This window comes from Giraffa tippelskirchi, chromosome 1 (genome assembly GCF_054371585.1).
Source record: "Giraffa tippelskirchi isolate mGirTip1 chromosome 1, T2T-mGirTip1v1.2.pri, whole genome shotgun sequence".
Classification (NCBI taxonomy): Eukaryota; Metazoa; Chordata; class Mammalia; order Artiodactyla; family Giraffidae; genus Giraffa; species Giraffa tippelskirchi.
The window spans coordinates 92,202,419-92,218,639 of record NC_137275.1 but is presented as its reverse complement, the minus strand read 5'-3'; the positions used below and the strand labels follow the sequence as shown (position 1 = coordinate 92,218,639).

At 41.6% G+C, this 16,221-nt stretch overlaps 1 protein-coding gene across 6 annotated transcripts in view; it reads left to right on the top strand.

Moving 5' to 3' along the window:
• Positions 1–16,221, top strand: part of PAPSS1 (3'-phosphoadenosine 5'-phosphosulfate synthase 1) — a 108,962-nt gene that overhangs the window by 22,130 nt on the left and 70,611 nt on the right. For all 6 annotated transcript variants that reach the window (XM_081552040.1, XM_081552111.1, XM_081552237.1 and 3 more), the window contains 2 exons: positions 4,546–4,684; positions 11,969–12,087. In XM_081552040.1, coding sequence (XP_081408166.1) covers positions 4,546–4,684; positions 11,969–12,087 — 258 coding nt within the window. The remainder of the gene's footprint in view (positions 1–4,545; positions 4,685–11,968; positions 12,088–16,221) is intronic.

The window sequence follows — 16,221 nt, the reverse complement described above, 5'->3', positions numbered from 1 at the left end:
TGATATTTTTGTACCTTCTGGGAATCTTTGCAGTTCTTGGAAAAAGAAAAAGTCAGTAATACCTTTGGAGAGCTAGCAGCTGAGACCTGGGTATCTAAAAGTATATGCTAATATGCTTTTTTTGTCCCTTTTGTTTCCATAGCATTGAACAAAACTTTTGTTGATCTCATGTCTAAAAGCACCGAGAATAGAAATGAGGTTTAGATTATGCTTAGAGCATGTCAAAATCCACAATAATATTTGTACCAAGTCATATTATATAGGATGTGTGTATTCTTCTTTGTCACCTCTGAACTTGGACATAAGTAAAAATAAGCCTGATAATTCTTATCCTTAAGGAGTTGGTAGGTGATCTATTGGGAGCATAGAGATGTGATCTCAAGGCAAGCGATTGGGTACGTGTATGAAAACTTCTGTGGAAGATCCAAAGAGGTGGTGCTGCTTGAGGTGAGTCACGAAGGGTGGGTGACTCAGTGTACCAGTTAGACCGGAGGGAGAAAGCTATTTCAGACAGAGGAGATACTGCAGTAGTTACAAAAGCATGGAAATGTGAGGGAATTACACCTGGGGAACTGTAGGTAGTTTGTTTTGGCTGCTGTACAGGATAAACATGAGGAAAGATGAAGCTAGAGCCATTTGCAGCAGTCTCACGGCAAACTCCAGACTGCTCAGGACTTTGCCCCACGGGTGGTGGAGGGCTGAGATTGTGCTGGGGAACGGTGTCTGTGGGTGTGTATTTTAGTGAGGTCACTGTAAAGTCTGGAATGAGAATGGTCTAGAGGAAGGAGACTAGTTAGGAGGCTTTTGGGGTGAATTCAGGTACTGGCCGCGGGAATAGAAAAGATGGGGCATATTTGAGAGCTCTTGAGCATGTAGCATCCGTGGGATGTCATGCCTGGATTGATTGCTGAATTTGGGGCGAACATGAAGGAGGGTGCTTTCTGAAGAGAAGATGGTCTGATTGAGTTAGAAGATGTAGAGTAGGAAGGGAGGAGGAGACTGTCATTTTGGGTGGGTTAGATTTGAAGTGTCGGTGTATCTAGGTGAAGATGACCACTGGGTTATTTGGAAATGTGTTCTGGAGCTCAGGAATGTTGTATAGAATTGAGATATAGTTTTGGAAGTCATTGACTCAATTACTTGAAGCCTTGATGAAGCTGAGAAAACAAAAGAGTATAGAGAATGAAAAGAGTGACAGATGGAAACTTGGAAACACCTTCATTTGAAAGGACAGTTGTAATAGTAGGATCACCACTGAACTGCTGTGCCAGAAACAAAGGTTATAAAGCTAGTGAAATTATTTCAGTACATTAGGATCTGTGACAGAAGTACATGGTGGGTACTTTCCCAGATGGCACAGTGATCAAGAATCGACCTGCCAGTACAGGAGGTGCAAGAGACGCAGGTTTGATCCCTGGGTCCGGAAGATCCCCTGGAGTTGGAAATGGCAACCCACTCCAGTTTTCTTGGCCTGGAAGATCCCATGGACAGAGGAGCCTGGTGGGCTGCAGTCCATGGAGTCACAAAGAGTCAGACATGTCTGAGTGACTGAGCACTTGAGAATTCAGAGGAAGTGAGGCTCTCAGCCAGCCTGGACATGTGGGGCAGGGTTCCTGAGGACTTAGCATGGAGCTTACTCTGAGGGAACACACTGCTGTAGCCACAGGAGAGGGGTGAGTGTGTTTGCAGGGGGTATGGCAAAGGCATAAGATCCAAGCAACCTGGTAGAAAGATTGGTATTAATTATCAATAGAATGTCAAATGCAAGACTTGAGAATGTTGGCCCAGGTGAAGGAGACCTGTCATGTCACTCTGAGAAGCTTGGGTTTTACCCTGATGGCAATAGAGTGGGGGGTCTCTGAAGAGTTTAGTGATGTGGTTGGATTTGCATCATCTTATCATCCTGGGTACAGTGTAGAGTGTGCCTTTGAGAAGATCAAAGCTGGAAGCCAGTAGACTGATTAAAAGGATATCGCACTTGTCCAGGCAAGAGAAATAAGGTGGAACCAGAACTTAGGCAAGAAGTGGGTTAGTGTAATGTCTGGAGGTAAAATCTGAAGGACTTTGTGACAAAATGCACAAGATGGGACAGCAAAGGGAAGGAACCAGGAAAACTCTGGGGATTCCAGGTGAATGATGTTATTATCCCTTGATTTGGGCAGTATGGGTGGGAATGAGAGCCTGGGAGAGAAGAGAATGAGTTCAGTTTTTGGACATGTTTAAGGTACATGGGGGATGTCCAGGAGGGTGTGTTTAGGAGGAAGTTAGAAGAGGGTGTTTAATTTCAGAAATGGACAGAATTCAGGCTGGAGAGTTGGTGTGTATGTAGTAGTTTCCACTGTGAAAGTAGTTGGGAAGAGTGCTCAGGGCCTGTGTAGGTGAGCAGTGGGCTCCTGCTCAGGTGTGGGCAGCACCAGGGCTGCAGTGAGGGGTGAAGTCGAAGGAGCCCTGGGGAGCCTGCGTGGGATCCACCAGCGGGTAGCATTACTGGAATATGGACGGTTGGTAGTGTGACATGTGGGCAGAATGGCCTGGAAAGTCCCATGATGATGGGGATTTTTGTATCATTTGTTTGTTCACCTGTTTTTAATGGAAAATAGTGACTTTTACTTGTTTGTAAAGAAACAAGTGAGGAAAGAGAAGGTTGAAGATTCCGGATGAAGCAGGGATTGTGGACTGAGCAAGTTTCATTAGAGGGAAGGGATTTGGGGATTTTTTTTTTTTAAGTTTTTATTTTGTATTGGGATAGGAGAAGGCAATGGCGACCCACTCCAGTACTCTTGCCTGGAAAGTCTCACGGATGGAGGAGCCTGGTAGGCTGCAGCCCCTGGGGTTGCGAAGAGTCGGACACGACTGAGTGACTTCACTTTCACTTTTCACTTTACTGCATTGGCGAAGGAAATGGCAACCCACTCCAGTATTCTTGCCTGGAGAGTCCCAGGGACGGGGGAGCCTGATGGGCTGCCGTCTATGGGGTCGCACAGAGTTGGACACGACTGAAGCGACTTAGCAGCAGCAGCATAGCCAATTAACAATGTTGTGACAGTTTCAGGTGAACAGCAAAGGGACTCAGCCATACATACCCATTCTCCCCCCAACTCCCCTCCCATCCAGGCCACCACACAACATTGAGCAGAATTCTATGTGCTATACAGGGGATCCTTGTCCGCTATCCGTTTTAATCATAGCATTGTGTACATGTCCATCCCAAACCCCCCAACTATCCAGAAGGAGATTTTTTTAAACGTATAATTTTAAAAGTTACTTTCCATTTACAGTTATTACAAAATATTGGCTCTGTTCCCTGTTGTACAATACATCCTCGAGCCTATCTTGTACCCAGTAGTTTGTATCTCTCACTCCACCACCCCTGTGTTGCCCCTTCCCTCCTCTCCCCATTGGTAATCACTGATTTTTTCTCTCTATGAGTTTGCTTCTTTTACGTTATATTCACTAGTTTGTTGTGTTTTTTAAGATTCCACGTGTAAGTGATACCATACAGTATTAGTCTTTCTCTGTCAAACTTGTTTCATCGGCATAATGCCCTCCAGGCCCATCCACATTGCTACAGATGGCAAAATCTCATTCTTTTATATGGCTGAGTAGTATTCCATTGTAGGGTACGGCATTTTGAATCTGTGAAAGGAGGAGTGGCAGGAGGGAAGGAGGTCAAGGTGGGGGATGTAGGTATATTTATATGGCAGAGGGGAGATGGAGAACATTCTTGTCTGGGGATTTTCTTTTTCAAGTTAAAGGTGTGGCCATTGGTAAGAGTAGAAGGAGGCTTGAGTGGAGGGACCATCAGAATGATGGTAAATGACAACAGAAATGGTGACACTGTCTTGTATATATAGAGTGAATGTGGAGCCTGACTTTGAGAACAGGCAGGGGAGGGAAGCCTTAGGGGAGAACTTGGTTTTAGTTAAGACCAGAAAGAAGAAGTAGTTCACTTAAAAGGATGGAGTATTCCAGAAGACAGGGTGGAGAGACTTTAGACTGGGTGATGAAGTAATTACCAGAGTTGGGGGTTAGGAGCCATGCAGAAAAATAAAGTTTTGGGCATGTTAGAGATGTGTAGTGGCTGCAGGGGTTTGTATTTGGCAAGAGAATAAACTAGCCTCAGGGTTCTAAATGGATTTCTGGTGAAGTTACTTTCAGGCCAGCACAGGCTGAGGCTGAGTGAGTTGTTAAAAGAGAGGCCTGATGACATTTGCATTCGAGCTGAGCTTTGGGTCAAGTTCCTCATAAAGTTTAGGTGAAAGTGTTTGTGGGGGATTTATTGTTCTCCCTCCTGAAACTTCCCAATATATCTAATTTTCAGAATAGCAACCCTTTTAAAATTCTTAATGCAGAATGGGCTTGTTAACCTAATTTCTTGGGTTTTTATTTTCAGTTTATATTTTTAAAATACAAATTAAACTTTGACTAATACATTTTGCACTAACTCAACCGAAAAGCTCTTTTGCTTGTCCTTGTTATTAACATAGTACCCTTGGTTCCTATGAGCATTCCTTGTTACATTTCTGCGTGTGTCTTTTTTCTAAGGATCGCAACAACGCAAGGCAGATTCACGAGGGTGCCAGTTTACCTTTCTTCGAAGTGTTTGTTGATGCTCCCCTGCATGTTTGTGAACAGAGGGATGTCAAGGGGCTCTACAAGAAAGCACGGGCTGGAGAAATTAAAGGTAAGTAATATGTCTTTTTCCCAGTTTGTCTTTCCTTAAATATTTCATCTTACCATATCTAAGACTGATACTCTTTTCTAAGAGATGCAAGTATTCAAACAACTTGAAGCTCCTTGAGAAGAGTAAGTGGGTCTTACTACACAGTTGTATCTCTCAGGCCTAACCAGTAGTACCTGTTGGCAGTAGTACTGTGTACGCTCAGTGTCATCCATCAGGTTGAAATCCTACCCATAAGACAAGTTTTAGAGGACTCAGACTTTGGAGGCTGGTGGAAACCTATTTGGTGTAATTTGGTGCCTAGCACTTCTGTGCTCTTTGTTCCAGTGAAAATGTAAGAAATTCCATAGTGAATGGGGAAAATGCCTAAATTATAAGCATCTTGAGAGCAAGGAAAATGTCTCATTCTTATTTATATCATGTTGCTTGGAATTATCTATGTATGATTGTTGCATTAGATTGAACTAACATATCAAAGTACATGCAGCTTGTATTTTCAGTTTTATAGTCTGCTCCCAGAGTTTCAACTCTGATGAAAATTTGGCATAGAGACATTTAGAACTTGTTCCTCTGTGGCCTTTGATACGAATCATTCTATTTATCTTTTAGACATCCTTTGACATTAGTCCTGGTCTGTTATTATTATTAACAGTAAGAGAGATCATGCCAACATGAAAAAAGCATCAAAGATAGATATTTAGTTTACTTTGTTTGGGATCAATTCATGCTGGTAACTTCTATTTGCCTTCCCAGCAGGGAATATGATAGCCTGGGATTATGAGAAGCTCCCAGGAATTCTATGAAGTATAGATTTTGGCACCAGCTTCTGACCCTGAAAAGGAAAAGGTGGAACAGAAAGGAAAATGCTTGTTATGCTGGGCTCTTTTGTCTGGACCTGGGAACGCATTAGCATTTGGGGCGAGTTCCATTGAATCTGGTGGTAAATTTTGTTCCTTGGGCAGGCTCGTGTCCAGTCTTGCCACCTTGGAAGCTCAGTTTCACCCATTAAGCCTGTACTTTCTTGACTCAGGGAGAACAGTCCTGAATAATCAATGACAACAGGAAGGGAACCAGTTTATCCATTTAATTTCTAGGTCACCCTCTGGCTTACCTGGTAGCTCAGCTGGTAAAGAATCCGGCTACGATGCAGGAGACCTTGATTCAATTCCTGGGTCGGGAAGATCCCTTGGAGAAGGGATAGGCTACCCACTCCAGTATTCATGGGCTTCCCTGGTGGCTCAGACAGTTAAGAATCTGCCTGCACTGTGGGAGACCTGGGTTCAATCTCAGGGTTAGGAAGATCTCTGGATGAGGGCATGACAACCCACTCTAGTATTCTTGCCTGGAGAATTCCATTGACAGAGGAGCCTGACGGGCTACAGCCCATGGGGTTGCAAAGAGTCGGACATGACTGAGTGAATAAGCACACAGCTCTCTCTGTTGACGATCAGTTTTCAATTCTGTTCGTCACAGAGATTTGCAAAGAGAAGCTCAAGGATGTGTCCAGGATCCTGATGTCTGAATCTTTTGCTTATTTTAACTGTAGTTGGTTTTGTTGTTTTTGCAAGGATGGATTGGTGAGGGAGGTAGATTTGTCTGCACACCTGGAGTAAGCACCCTCTTTACCATTTTTTGTGTTATTAGAATTTAGCACAAAGCATGGCCTAAAAGTAGGAAGTCAAGAGATACTTGGAGTAACAGCAGGCTTTGCCTTGGAGTACGAAATGAAGCAGGGCAAAGACTAACGGAGTTTTGCTAAGAGAACGGGCTAGTCATAGCAAACACCCTCTTCCAGCAACAAAAGAAATGACTGTACTCATTAATACCACTGGATGGTCAATATGAAAATCAGATTGATTATATTGATTATATTCTTTGTAGCTGAAGATGGAGAAGCTCTATACAGACAGTAAAAACAAGACAGGGAGCTGACTGTGGCTCAGATCATGAACTCCTTATTGCAAAATTCAGACTTAAATTGAAGAAAGTAGGGAAAACCACTGGACCATTCAGTGAAAGTGACAAATAGATTCCAGGGATTAGATCCAATAGACAGAGTTCCTGAAGAACTATGGACGGAGGTTCATGACATTATATAGGAGGTGGTGATCAAAACCATCCTGAAGAAAAAAAAATGCAGAAAGGCAAAATGGTTGTCTGAGGAGGCCTTACAAATTGCTGAGAAAAGAAGAGAAGCGAAAGGCAGAGGAGGAAAGGAAAGATATGCCCATCTGAATGTAAAGTTCCAGAGAATAGCAAGGAGAGATAAGAAAGCCGTTATAAATGATCAGTGCAAAGAAGTAGAGGAAAGCAATAGATTGGGAAAGACTAGAGATCTCTTCAAGAAAATTAGAGATATCAAGGGAACATTTCATGGAAAGATGGGCACAACAAAGGACAGAAACGGTATGGACCTAACAGAAGCAAAAGATATTAAGAAGAGGTGGCAAGAATACACAGAAGAACTATACACAAAAGATCATAATGACCTGGATAACCACGATGGTGTGATCACTCACCTAGAGCCAGACATCCTGGCGTGTGTAGTCAAGTGGGCCTTAGGAAGCATCACTGAACACAGCTAGTGGAGGTGATGGAATTCAAGCTGAGCTATTTCAGATCCTAAAACATGATGCTGTGAAAGTGCTACACTCAATATGCCAGAAAATATGGAAAACTCATCAGTGGCCACAAGACTGGAAAAGGTCAGTTTTCATTCCTATGCCAAAGAAGGGCAATGCCAAAGAATGTTCAAACTACTGCACAATTGTCCTCATTTCACGTACTGGCAAAGTAATGCTCAGAATCCTCCAAGTGAAGGTAGGAGGGGGGTTCAGGATGGGGAACACGTTGGGGAACACATGTACACCCATGGCTGATTCATGTCAGTGTATGGCAAAAACCACCACAATATTGTAAAGTAATTAGCCTCCAATTAGAATAAATTAATTAATTTAAAAAAATCCTTCAAGCGAGGCTTCAATAGTTCGTGAACCGGGAACTTCCAGATGTACAAGCTGGATTTAGAACAGGCAGAGGAACCAGAGATCATATTGCCAACATCCGTTGGATCACAGAAAAAGCTAGAGAATTCCAGGAAAAACATGTACTTCTGCTTCATTGACTACATTAAAGCCTTTGACTGTGTGGATTACAACAACCTGTGGAAAATTCTTCAAGAGATGGAAACACCAGACCACCTTACCTGCCTCCTGAGAAATCTGTATGCAGGTCAAGAAGCAACAGATGGAACTGGACATGGAACAATGGACTAGTTCCAAATTGGGAAAGGAGTACGTCAAATGGTATATTGTCACCCTGGTTATTTAACTTATATACAGGGTACATCATGCAAAATGCCAGGCTGGATGAAGCACAAGCTGGAATTGAGATTGCAGGGAGAAATATAAATAACCTCAGATATGCAGATAACACCATTCTTAAGGAAGAAGGCAAAGAGGAATTAAAGAGCCTCTTGATGAAGGTGAAAGAAGAAAGTGAAAAAGCTGGCTTAAGACTCAACATTCAGAAAACAAAGATCATAGCATCCAGTCCCATTGCTGCTGCTGCTGCTGCTGCTAAGTCGCTTCAGTCGTGTCCGACTCTGTGTGACCCCATAGACGGCAGCCCACCAGGCTCCGCTGTCCCTGGGATTCTCCAGGCAAGAATACTGGAGTGGGTTGCCATTTCCTTCTCCAGTGCATGAAAGGGAAAAGTGAAAGTGAAGTCTCTCAGTCATGTCCGACTCCTAGCGACCCCATGGGTCTGCAGCCTACTAGGCTCCTCCACCCATGGGATTTTCCAGGCAAGAGTACTGGAGTGGGGTGCCATTGCCTTCTCTGTCCGGTCCCATTACCTCATGGCAAATAGATGGGGAAACGACGGAAACAGTGACAGACTTAATTTTCTTGGGCTCCAGAATCACTGCACACAGTGACTGCAGCCATGAAATTAGAAGACACTTGCCCCTTGGAAGAAAAGGAGTGACAGACCTAGACAGCATATTAAAAAGCAGAGATGTTACTTTGCCATCAAAAGTCTGTGTAGTCAAAGCTATGGTTTTTCTACTAGTCATGTATGGGTGTGAGAGCTGGACAGTAAAAAAGGCTGAGTGCTGAAGAATTGATTCCTTTGCACTGTGGGGCTGGTGAACACTCTTGAGAGTCTCTTGGACAGCAAGGAGATCAAACCAGTCAATCCTAAAGGAAATCAACCCTGCATATACATTGGAAGGACTGATGCTGAAGCTCCAATTGTTTGGCTGCCTAAAGTGAAAAGCCTACTGATCACAAAAGGTCCTGCTGCTGGGAAAGATTGAAGGCAGGAGAAGGAGACAACAGAGTATGAAATGGTTGGATGGCATCACCAACTCAAGGGACATGAGTTTGAGCAAATACTGGAAGATGGTGAATGACAGAGAAGCCTGGTGTGCTATAGTCCATGGGGTTGCAAAAAGTCAGACACGACTGAGTGACGGAACAACAAATGGCCCAAAGCATAATGCTTAGTACATACACAGTAAATGCTTGTTGGATGGTATGGAAGGTGGAGTAGAAATCATGTGTTCAGCGCATTGATCTCTGCTGTCTATTTGCAGAGTTTGTATTTGGTGCTAGGGATGTAAAGTTGAATAATAAGACCAAAGCCCAAATGCCTTAAGTCACTTGCAGTTTGCATTCTTTATCTGTATTTGTATTCTGTATCTTGTATTAGTTCAGTTTTCTACGTGTTGTTTGTTTGCCAAGTATTTAATTCCTCTGATTAGGCATTGATAAAACGTTCCTTAGGTTAATGTATACCTGTGTGCATAAGTGTACCCACATTTATTTATTTTAGGTTAGCCATGATACTCGAGTTCCTGACTGGGTAGTTTTTAGAAATCATTTACTCATTGTTAGAATGGTGCTTAGAGGGTTTCCTGTCAATGACCCTTAATAGTAAACATTCAAGGACAGGTGGTATTAACATCCTTTCAGCAGACCTCAGGCTTTTATATGGCATTACTAAACTGTAAGTGTATGCATATGTCAGATACTTTAATACCTAGATTATTTTCATGATTAATGCTTAAGTAGTTATAATCTACTTATATAAATGTTTTCCTTACAATGTACATTTATTATAATCACTTATGGGATAAATTAATTAGGAAGAAACTTTCTGGACTTTTAAAATATTAAACCAAGCCTCCTAACACAGTGATCTTCAAGCTTTGCTGCACACAAGGATCACCTGGGAGAACTTAAAAAATCTAGTGCCAAGGCTGAACCCCAGACCAATGAAATCAGAATCTCTTGAGGGTAGGACCTGGTGATTCCAAGTTGTAGCTACATTTGAGAATTAGAGCTTATGAACTAGAGTTTTAAATAACCGGATTTGTTTGTTCCCTACCTTTTTTACTATGACTCACCAGTAATACTGTTGGAAGTATCAGTAATGTAAAAATTTCTTCTTGGGTTTGGGACTTCATGTGATACTTAGGAATATGAAATAGAAAAAGAATGAAATAGATGGGCTGTAGACTTGTAGTGTTCATCTTAAAGCTTCTTTGAGACCTATGCCTCTTTTTAAGAAAAAAAAAATTTAATTTTATATTGGAATATAGCTAGTGAACAATGTTGTGATAGTTTCAGGTGAATAGCAAAGAGACTCAGCCATACATAATACCTGTATCCATTCTTCCCCAAACTCCCCTCCCATCGAGGCTGCCACATAACTTTAAGCAGAGTTCTAAGCAGAGTGTACATGTCCATCCCAAACTCCCTAATGTCCCTTCCCCTTATCCTTCTCCTTCTGCAATCATTAAGTTTGTTCTCTAAGTCTGTGAGTCTCTTTCTGTTTTGTAAGTCGGTTCTTTTGATACCTATACCTCTTAATAGTAATGATTTTAAATTCATATTTACCATTCTAACCCAGGAATTGGTGTTCCAAGGCAAACAGGCCCTGAATGACTCAGGTATGGAATAATGTGAAAGACAGAAATAGCATACTTTTAGCTCAGCCAGCCCATTCTGTGTGGTAGCAACATGTGTTCTTTCTCTTCTAGCAGTTACACAGTAGCACATATATGATAGGGAAAATCTAAATAGTGGTTAATACCTAAATTGGTTGCATTTGATTGTGGAACGTATTTGAGGATATAGCAGGATTCCTCACCTACGTTTTGCTTGAGCTAATAGTAGTTAATCGATGTTGATTAACTTAATGTGATCTTGAACACTTAATGTGATGGCAGAGGAAGCCTGCAGAGCTTTAATTTGGCTGCAGATAATCCTGGCAAATATAATGGACAGATTGACTTGGCATCAGTTTTTCCACTGAGAAGGGAAAAAAACGCTGATGAGGTTGGTTTTATGCCCAGAGCTTAGGCAGTATATCCTGTGTCCCTGTGGAGAAATTGGATGCTATGGGTCACTTGGTATTCATTCCTGTTTCTTCATACAAGCCACTTACTTAACAGAGAAAAGGAAAGGTGATAGAAGTATTTCTGTCCTCATTATTTGAAGATTCCAGATCAGCACGTGTGCCTACTCACTCATTATTTGTAACCCCCACATCAGTGTGCCCACAGTGCTTTGGCTTGTAAACACGCACAGAGCAGCAACGTTTCAGTCACGCAGAGTACACACTCCCAGCTCAAGTTTGAACAATGTCTTTGTGTTTCAGCTCTCATGCTATAAAGGAGTGTCCTTTTCATGGCCTATTTAGTGCCATGTCTTTTATGTTTTGGCTTTTTGTTGGTGATTTTGCTTTTTAAGATGTACTCCTCTACCTTGGCATAGTGCTGAAGTGTTGTCTAGTTGTTTGAACTGCAGGAAGTCTGACCTGCCTTGTGGAGAAAATACACGTGTTAGATAAGCTTTGTTCAGATGTGAATTCCAGTACTCTTAGCCATTATTTTGGTGTTAATGAATCAACTCTATATATATAAAGAGATACTCATAAAAAGTTATATATTAATCGGTTGATAAAAATTTGGTGACGGAGGCTCACAGGAGCCCACCTCCACGTCTCTCCTTGGAACTGTGGTTTAGTATTCACCACTTCCGTGTTTGTGGCAACTTTATTGAACATGATCGCTGCGAATAAGGAGGATCGACTGTTTATGTTCAAAGAAGGAGCAAAAGTTTAATTAGAAATCTTCTCCCCAGAAAGAAGTTTCAATAATATAACCCTGTAACCTAAACGGGGGAGTGTAAAAATGAACTTCAGCATAGCAGAGGCTTGCGCAGAAGAAACAAACCTATTTTAATTTCCACCCTCTCTATCATCTGTTACCTTTTATAGGTTTCACTGGGATTGATTCTGAATATGAAAAACCAGAGGCCCCTGAATTAGTGCTGAAAACAGACTCCTGTGATGTAAATGACTGTGTCCAGCAGGTGGTGGAGCTTCTACAGGACCGGGTAAGAGAATGTTAAAGAGCGAATTCCCAGAGAATGATTATGTCCATTTTATAACATTCCCTCTCCAAATAAAGGATGGTAGTAGTATGGAGTAACATGTATATTTTAAGTTCTTTTTTTCTTCCAATTTTATTGAGACATGACATACAGCATTGTATGTTTATAGTGTACAGCATAATGATTTGACTTACATCATGAAGTGACTATCACAGTAAGTTTAGTGAACATCTCTCATCTCAAATAGATGCAAAATTGAAGAAATAGAAATATTTGTGTGTGTGAGTATGTGTGTGTGTGTGATAACTCTTAGGATTCGCTCTCTTAGGAACTTTAGTATATAACATACAGCAGGGCTAATGACTTAGGATTTGCTCTCTTGGAACTTTAGTATATAACAGACAGCAGTACTAATGGCACTTGTGATGTTGTACATGATACCCCCAGTACTTACCCATCACTGGAGATTGTGCCTCTTGACTACTTTCCTCCAGTTCCCTCTTCTCCCCACCCCTTCCTCCGGTAACTACAAATCTGATCTCTTTTTTTGTGAGTTTGTTTGTTTGTTTTTAAAGTATAATTGACCTAGAACACTGGGTTGGTTTCTGTCACACCACAGAAAGGTGTTTTTATATATTTCAAAATGATCACCCCAATAAGTCTAGTTATTACATGTCACCACAAAAATATTACTTAGTTATTAACCATATTCCCCACGCTGTGTATTTCTCTTGAAGCTGTAAGTTTGTCCCTCTGAATCAACCTCCCCTATTTCTTTCCATCTCTCCAGCCCCCTCTCTTCTGGTAAACACCTTTTTGTTCTCTTTGTCAATGACTGTGTTTCTGTTTTGTTAAGCTTGTTCATTTGTTTTTTTAGATTCCACATATAAGTGAAATCATAGTGTTTATTTTTCTCTGTCTGACTTAATCATACCCTCTGGGTCATCCATATTGTCATAAGTGGCAAGATTTCATTCTCTTTTATGGCTAATATTTCATTGTATACATCTACCACAACTTTATCCATTCATCTACTAATGGGTACTTGGGTTGCATCCGTATCTTGGATGTGTAGATAATGCTACAGAGGGGTGTGTTTTTTTTTTTTCTAATTAGTGTTTTTATTTTCTTTGGACAAATACCTAGGAGAGTTATTGCTGGATCATATGATAGTTCTATTTTTAATTTTTTGAGGACTATCCTTACTGTTTTCCATAGTGACTACACTAATACATATTCCACCAATAGAGTATGAGGGATTCCCTTTTCTGCACATTCTTGACAATACTTGTTATAACTTGTGTTTTTGATAATAGCCATTCTGACAGGTGTGAGGTGATATCTCATTTTGGTTTTGATTTGTATTTCCCTGATGATCAGAGAAGGCAATGGCACCCCACTCCAGTACTCTTGCCTGGAAAATCCCATGAACGGAGGAGCCTGGCGGGCTGCAGTCCATGGGGTCACTGAGTCGGACACAACTGAGCGACTCCACTTTCACTTTTCACTTTCATGCCCTGGAGAAGGAAATGGCAACCCACTCCAGTACTCTTGCCTGGAGAATCCCAGGGATGGGGGAGCCTGGTGGGCTGCCATCTATGGGGTCGCACAGAGTCAGACACGACTGACGTGACTTAGCAGCAGCAGCAGCAGATGATCAGTGATGTTGAGCGTTTTTTCATGTACCTGTTTATCAGTTGCATGTCTTCTTTGTGAAAATGTCTCTTCAGATTCTCAGAGCCTCTGCCCATTTTTTAATCTTTTTTTTTTTAATGTTGTATGAGTTCTTTGTATATTTTGGATATTAGCCTTATCAGATGTATTATTTGAAAAATATCTTCTCCCATTCAGTAGGTGACCTTTTTGTTTTGTTGTTAATTTCCTTTGCTGTGCAAATGCTTTTAGTTTGATGTAGTCCCATATGTTTATTTTTGATGGTGTTTCCATTGCTGAGGAGACTTAGCCAAAAAAATGTTATTAAGGCCAGAGAGCATGCTGTGTGTGTTTTCTTGTAGAAGTTTTATGGTTTTAGGTCTTACATTTAAGACTTTAATCCATTTTGAGTGTATTTTTTTATATGGTGTGAGAAACTTGGCCAGTTTGATTCTTTTGCATGTAGCCATCCAGTTTTCCTAAAATTGTTTATTGAAGAGGCTGTCTTTTCCTGTTGTATATTCTTCACCCCCTTGTTGTAGATTAATTGCCCATATAAGCGTGGGTTCATTTCTGGGCTCTCTATTCTGTTTGTTTGATCTATGTGTCTGTTTTTGTACCGTAGTGTTTTGATGACTGTAGCTTTATAGTGTAGTTTGAAATTTTTAGGGAGCCTGATACCTCCAGCTTTGCTCTTCTTTCTCAAGATTGTTTTGGCTGTTTGGAGTCTTTTGTGTTTCCATACAAAATTTAAGATTATTTGTTCCACTACTGTAAAAAATGCCATTAGTAATTTGTTAGGGATTGTATTGACTTTGTAGATTGCCTTGAGTAGCGTGCTCATTTTAACTATATTAATTCTTCCAATCCATGGCCAAGGTATATCTTTCCATCTGTCATCTTCAGTTTCTTTCATTAGTGTCATAGTTTTCTGATATCAAGTCTTTTACTTGCTTAGCTAGGTTTATTCCTATTTTATTCTTTTTGATGTGATTGTAAATGGAATCGTGTTCTTAAGATTTCTTTCTGATAGCTCATTGTTAGTGTATAGAAATGCAACAGATTTCTGTGTGTTAATTTTGTAACCTGCAACTTTACCAAATTTGTTGATTAACTCTAGTAGTAGTTTTTGGTAGTCTCTTGCAGATTTTCTATGATTTTCTGTATTGAGTTTCCTTATTCTATGGTTACTCTTAATGTACTACCAGCTTTCTCTGGTGGTGAGCTGTTCCACCTCATCCTTAGTGTGGGATCTGGCCTGCAGAGAGCTTTCCCGTGTTTCCACTTTACCTGCAGCTTTTAGCATTCACTTGATACCTGTGCTAGTGTTCTTGCTCCTCTCTCAGCAGTAAACTACTGTGGCTTATTACCACACTTATTATCACTTATTACCTAGTGCCAGCTGGGCTCATGATGGGGAAGTGGTGGTGGTTTCCAGTTCTACCGAAGCTCCAGCTTCAGTCTTTTTTCTTTTTGAATAAAGGAGGGGCAATATTTTTTTAAATTAATTAACTTCTTTCTTTTTTTTTTGACTGCACTGGGTCTTCATTGCTTTGCACGGGCTTTCTCTAGTTGTGGCGAGCAGGGGCTACTCTTCATTGTGGTGCACGGCCTTCTCACTGCGGTTGCTTCTTTTGCTGCGGAGCACAGGCTCTAGGCATGTGGGCTCAGTAGTTGTGGCGCACAGGCTTAGTTGCTCTGTGGCCTGTGGAATCTTCCTAGAGCAGGGATGAAACACATATCCGCTGCCTTGGCAGGCAGATTCTTATCCACTGTCCCACCAGGGAAGTCCCAGCTTCAGTCTTAAGCAGGACCTATGTCCCTAGGGCTTGAGGGGGTTCTTTCTCAATGTCTCTTCCCCTCCCTGCATGGTAGCTAGCCTCTGTTTGAACCCGGGAGGTCTTGGAGGATGAGTCTTGTGCTCTTCACGTGTAGATCCCTGGTTTGTATCGGTTCAGGGTCATGGGCCAAGACAGTTTCTTCTGCCTCCTTTCGGTGGACCATACTTGGTTCTGTTGTTGTCGTTGTTCAGCCGCTGAGTTGTGTTCAAATCTTTGTGACCCCATGGACTATAGCATACCAGGCTCCTCTGTTCTCCTCTGTCTCCCAAAGTCTGCTCAAATTCACGTCCATTGAATCAGTGATGCTATCTAACCATCTCATCCTCTGCTGGCCCCTTCTCCTTTTGCCTTTAATGTTTCCCAGCATAAGGGTCTTTTCAAGTGAGTTGACTCTTTGCATCAGCTGACCAAAGTATTGGAGCTTCAGCTTCATTCAGCTTTAGTCCTTCCAGTGAATATTCAGGGTTGATTTCCTTTAGGATTGACTGGTTTGATCTCCTTGCAGTCCAAGGGACTCTCAAGAGTCTTCTTTAGCATCACAATTCAAAAGCATCAATTCTTTGGTGCTCAGCTTTCTTTATGATCCAACTCTCACATCTGTACATGACTACTTGCTTCTACAGACCTCCCCCAAAACAGTGGA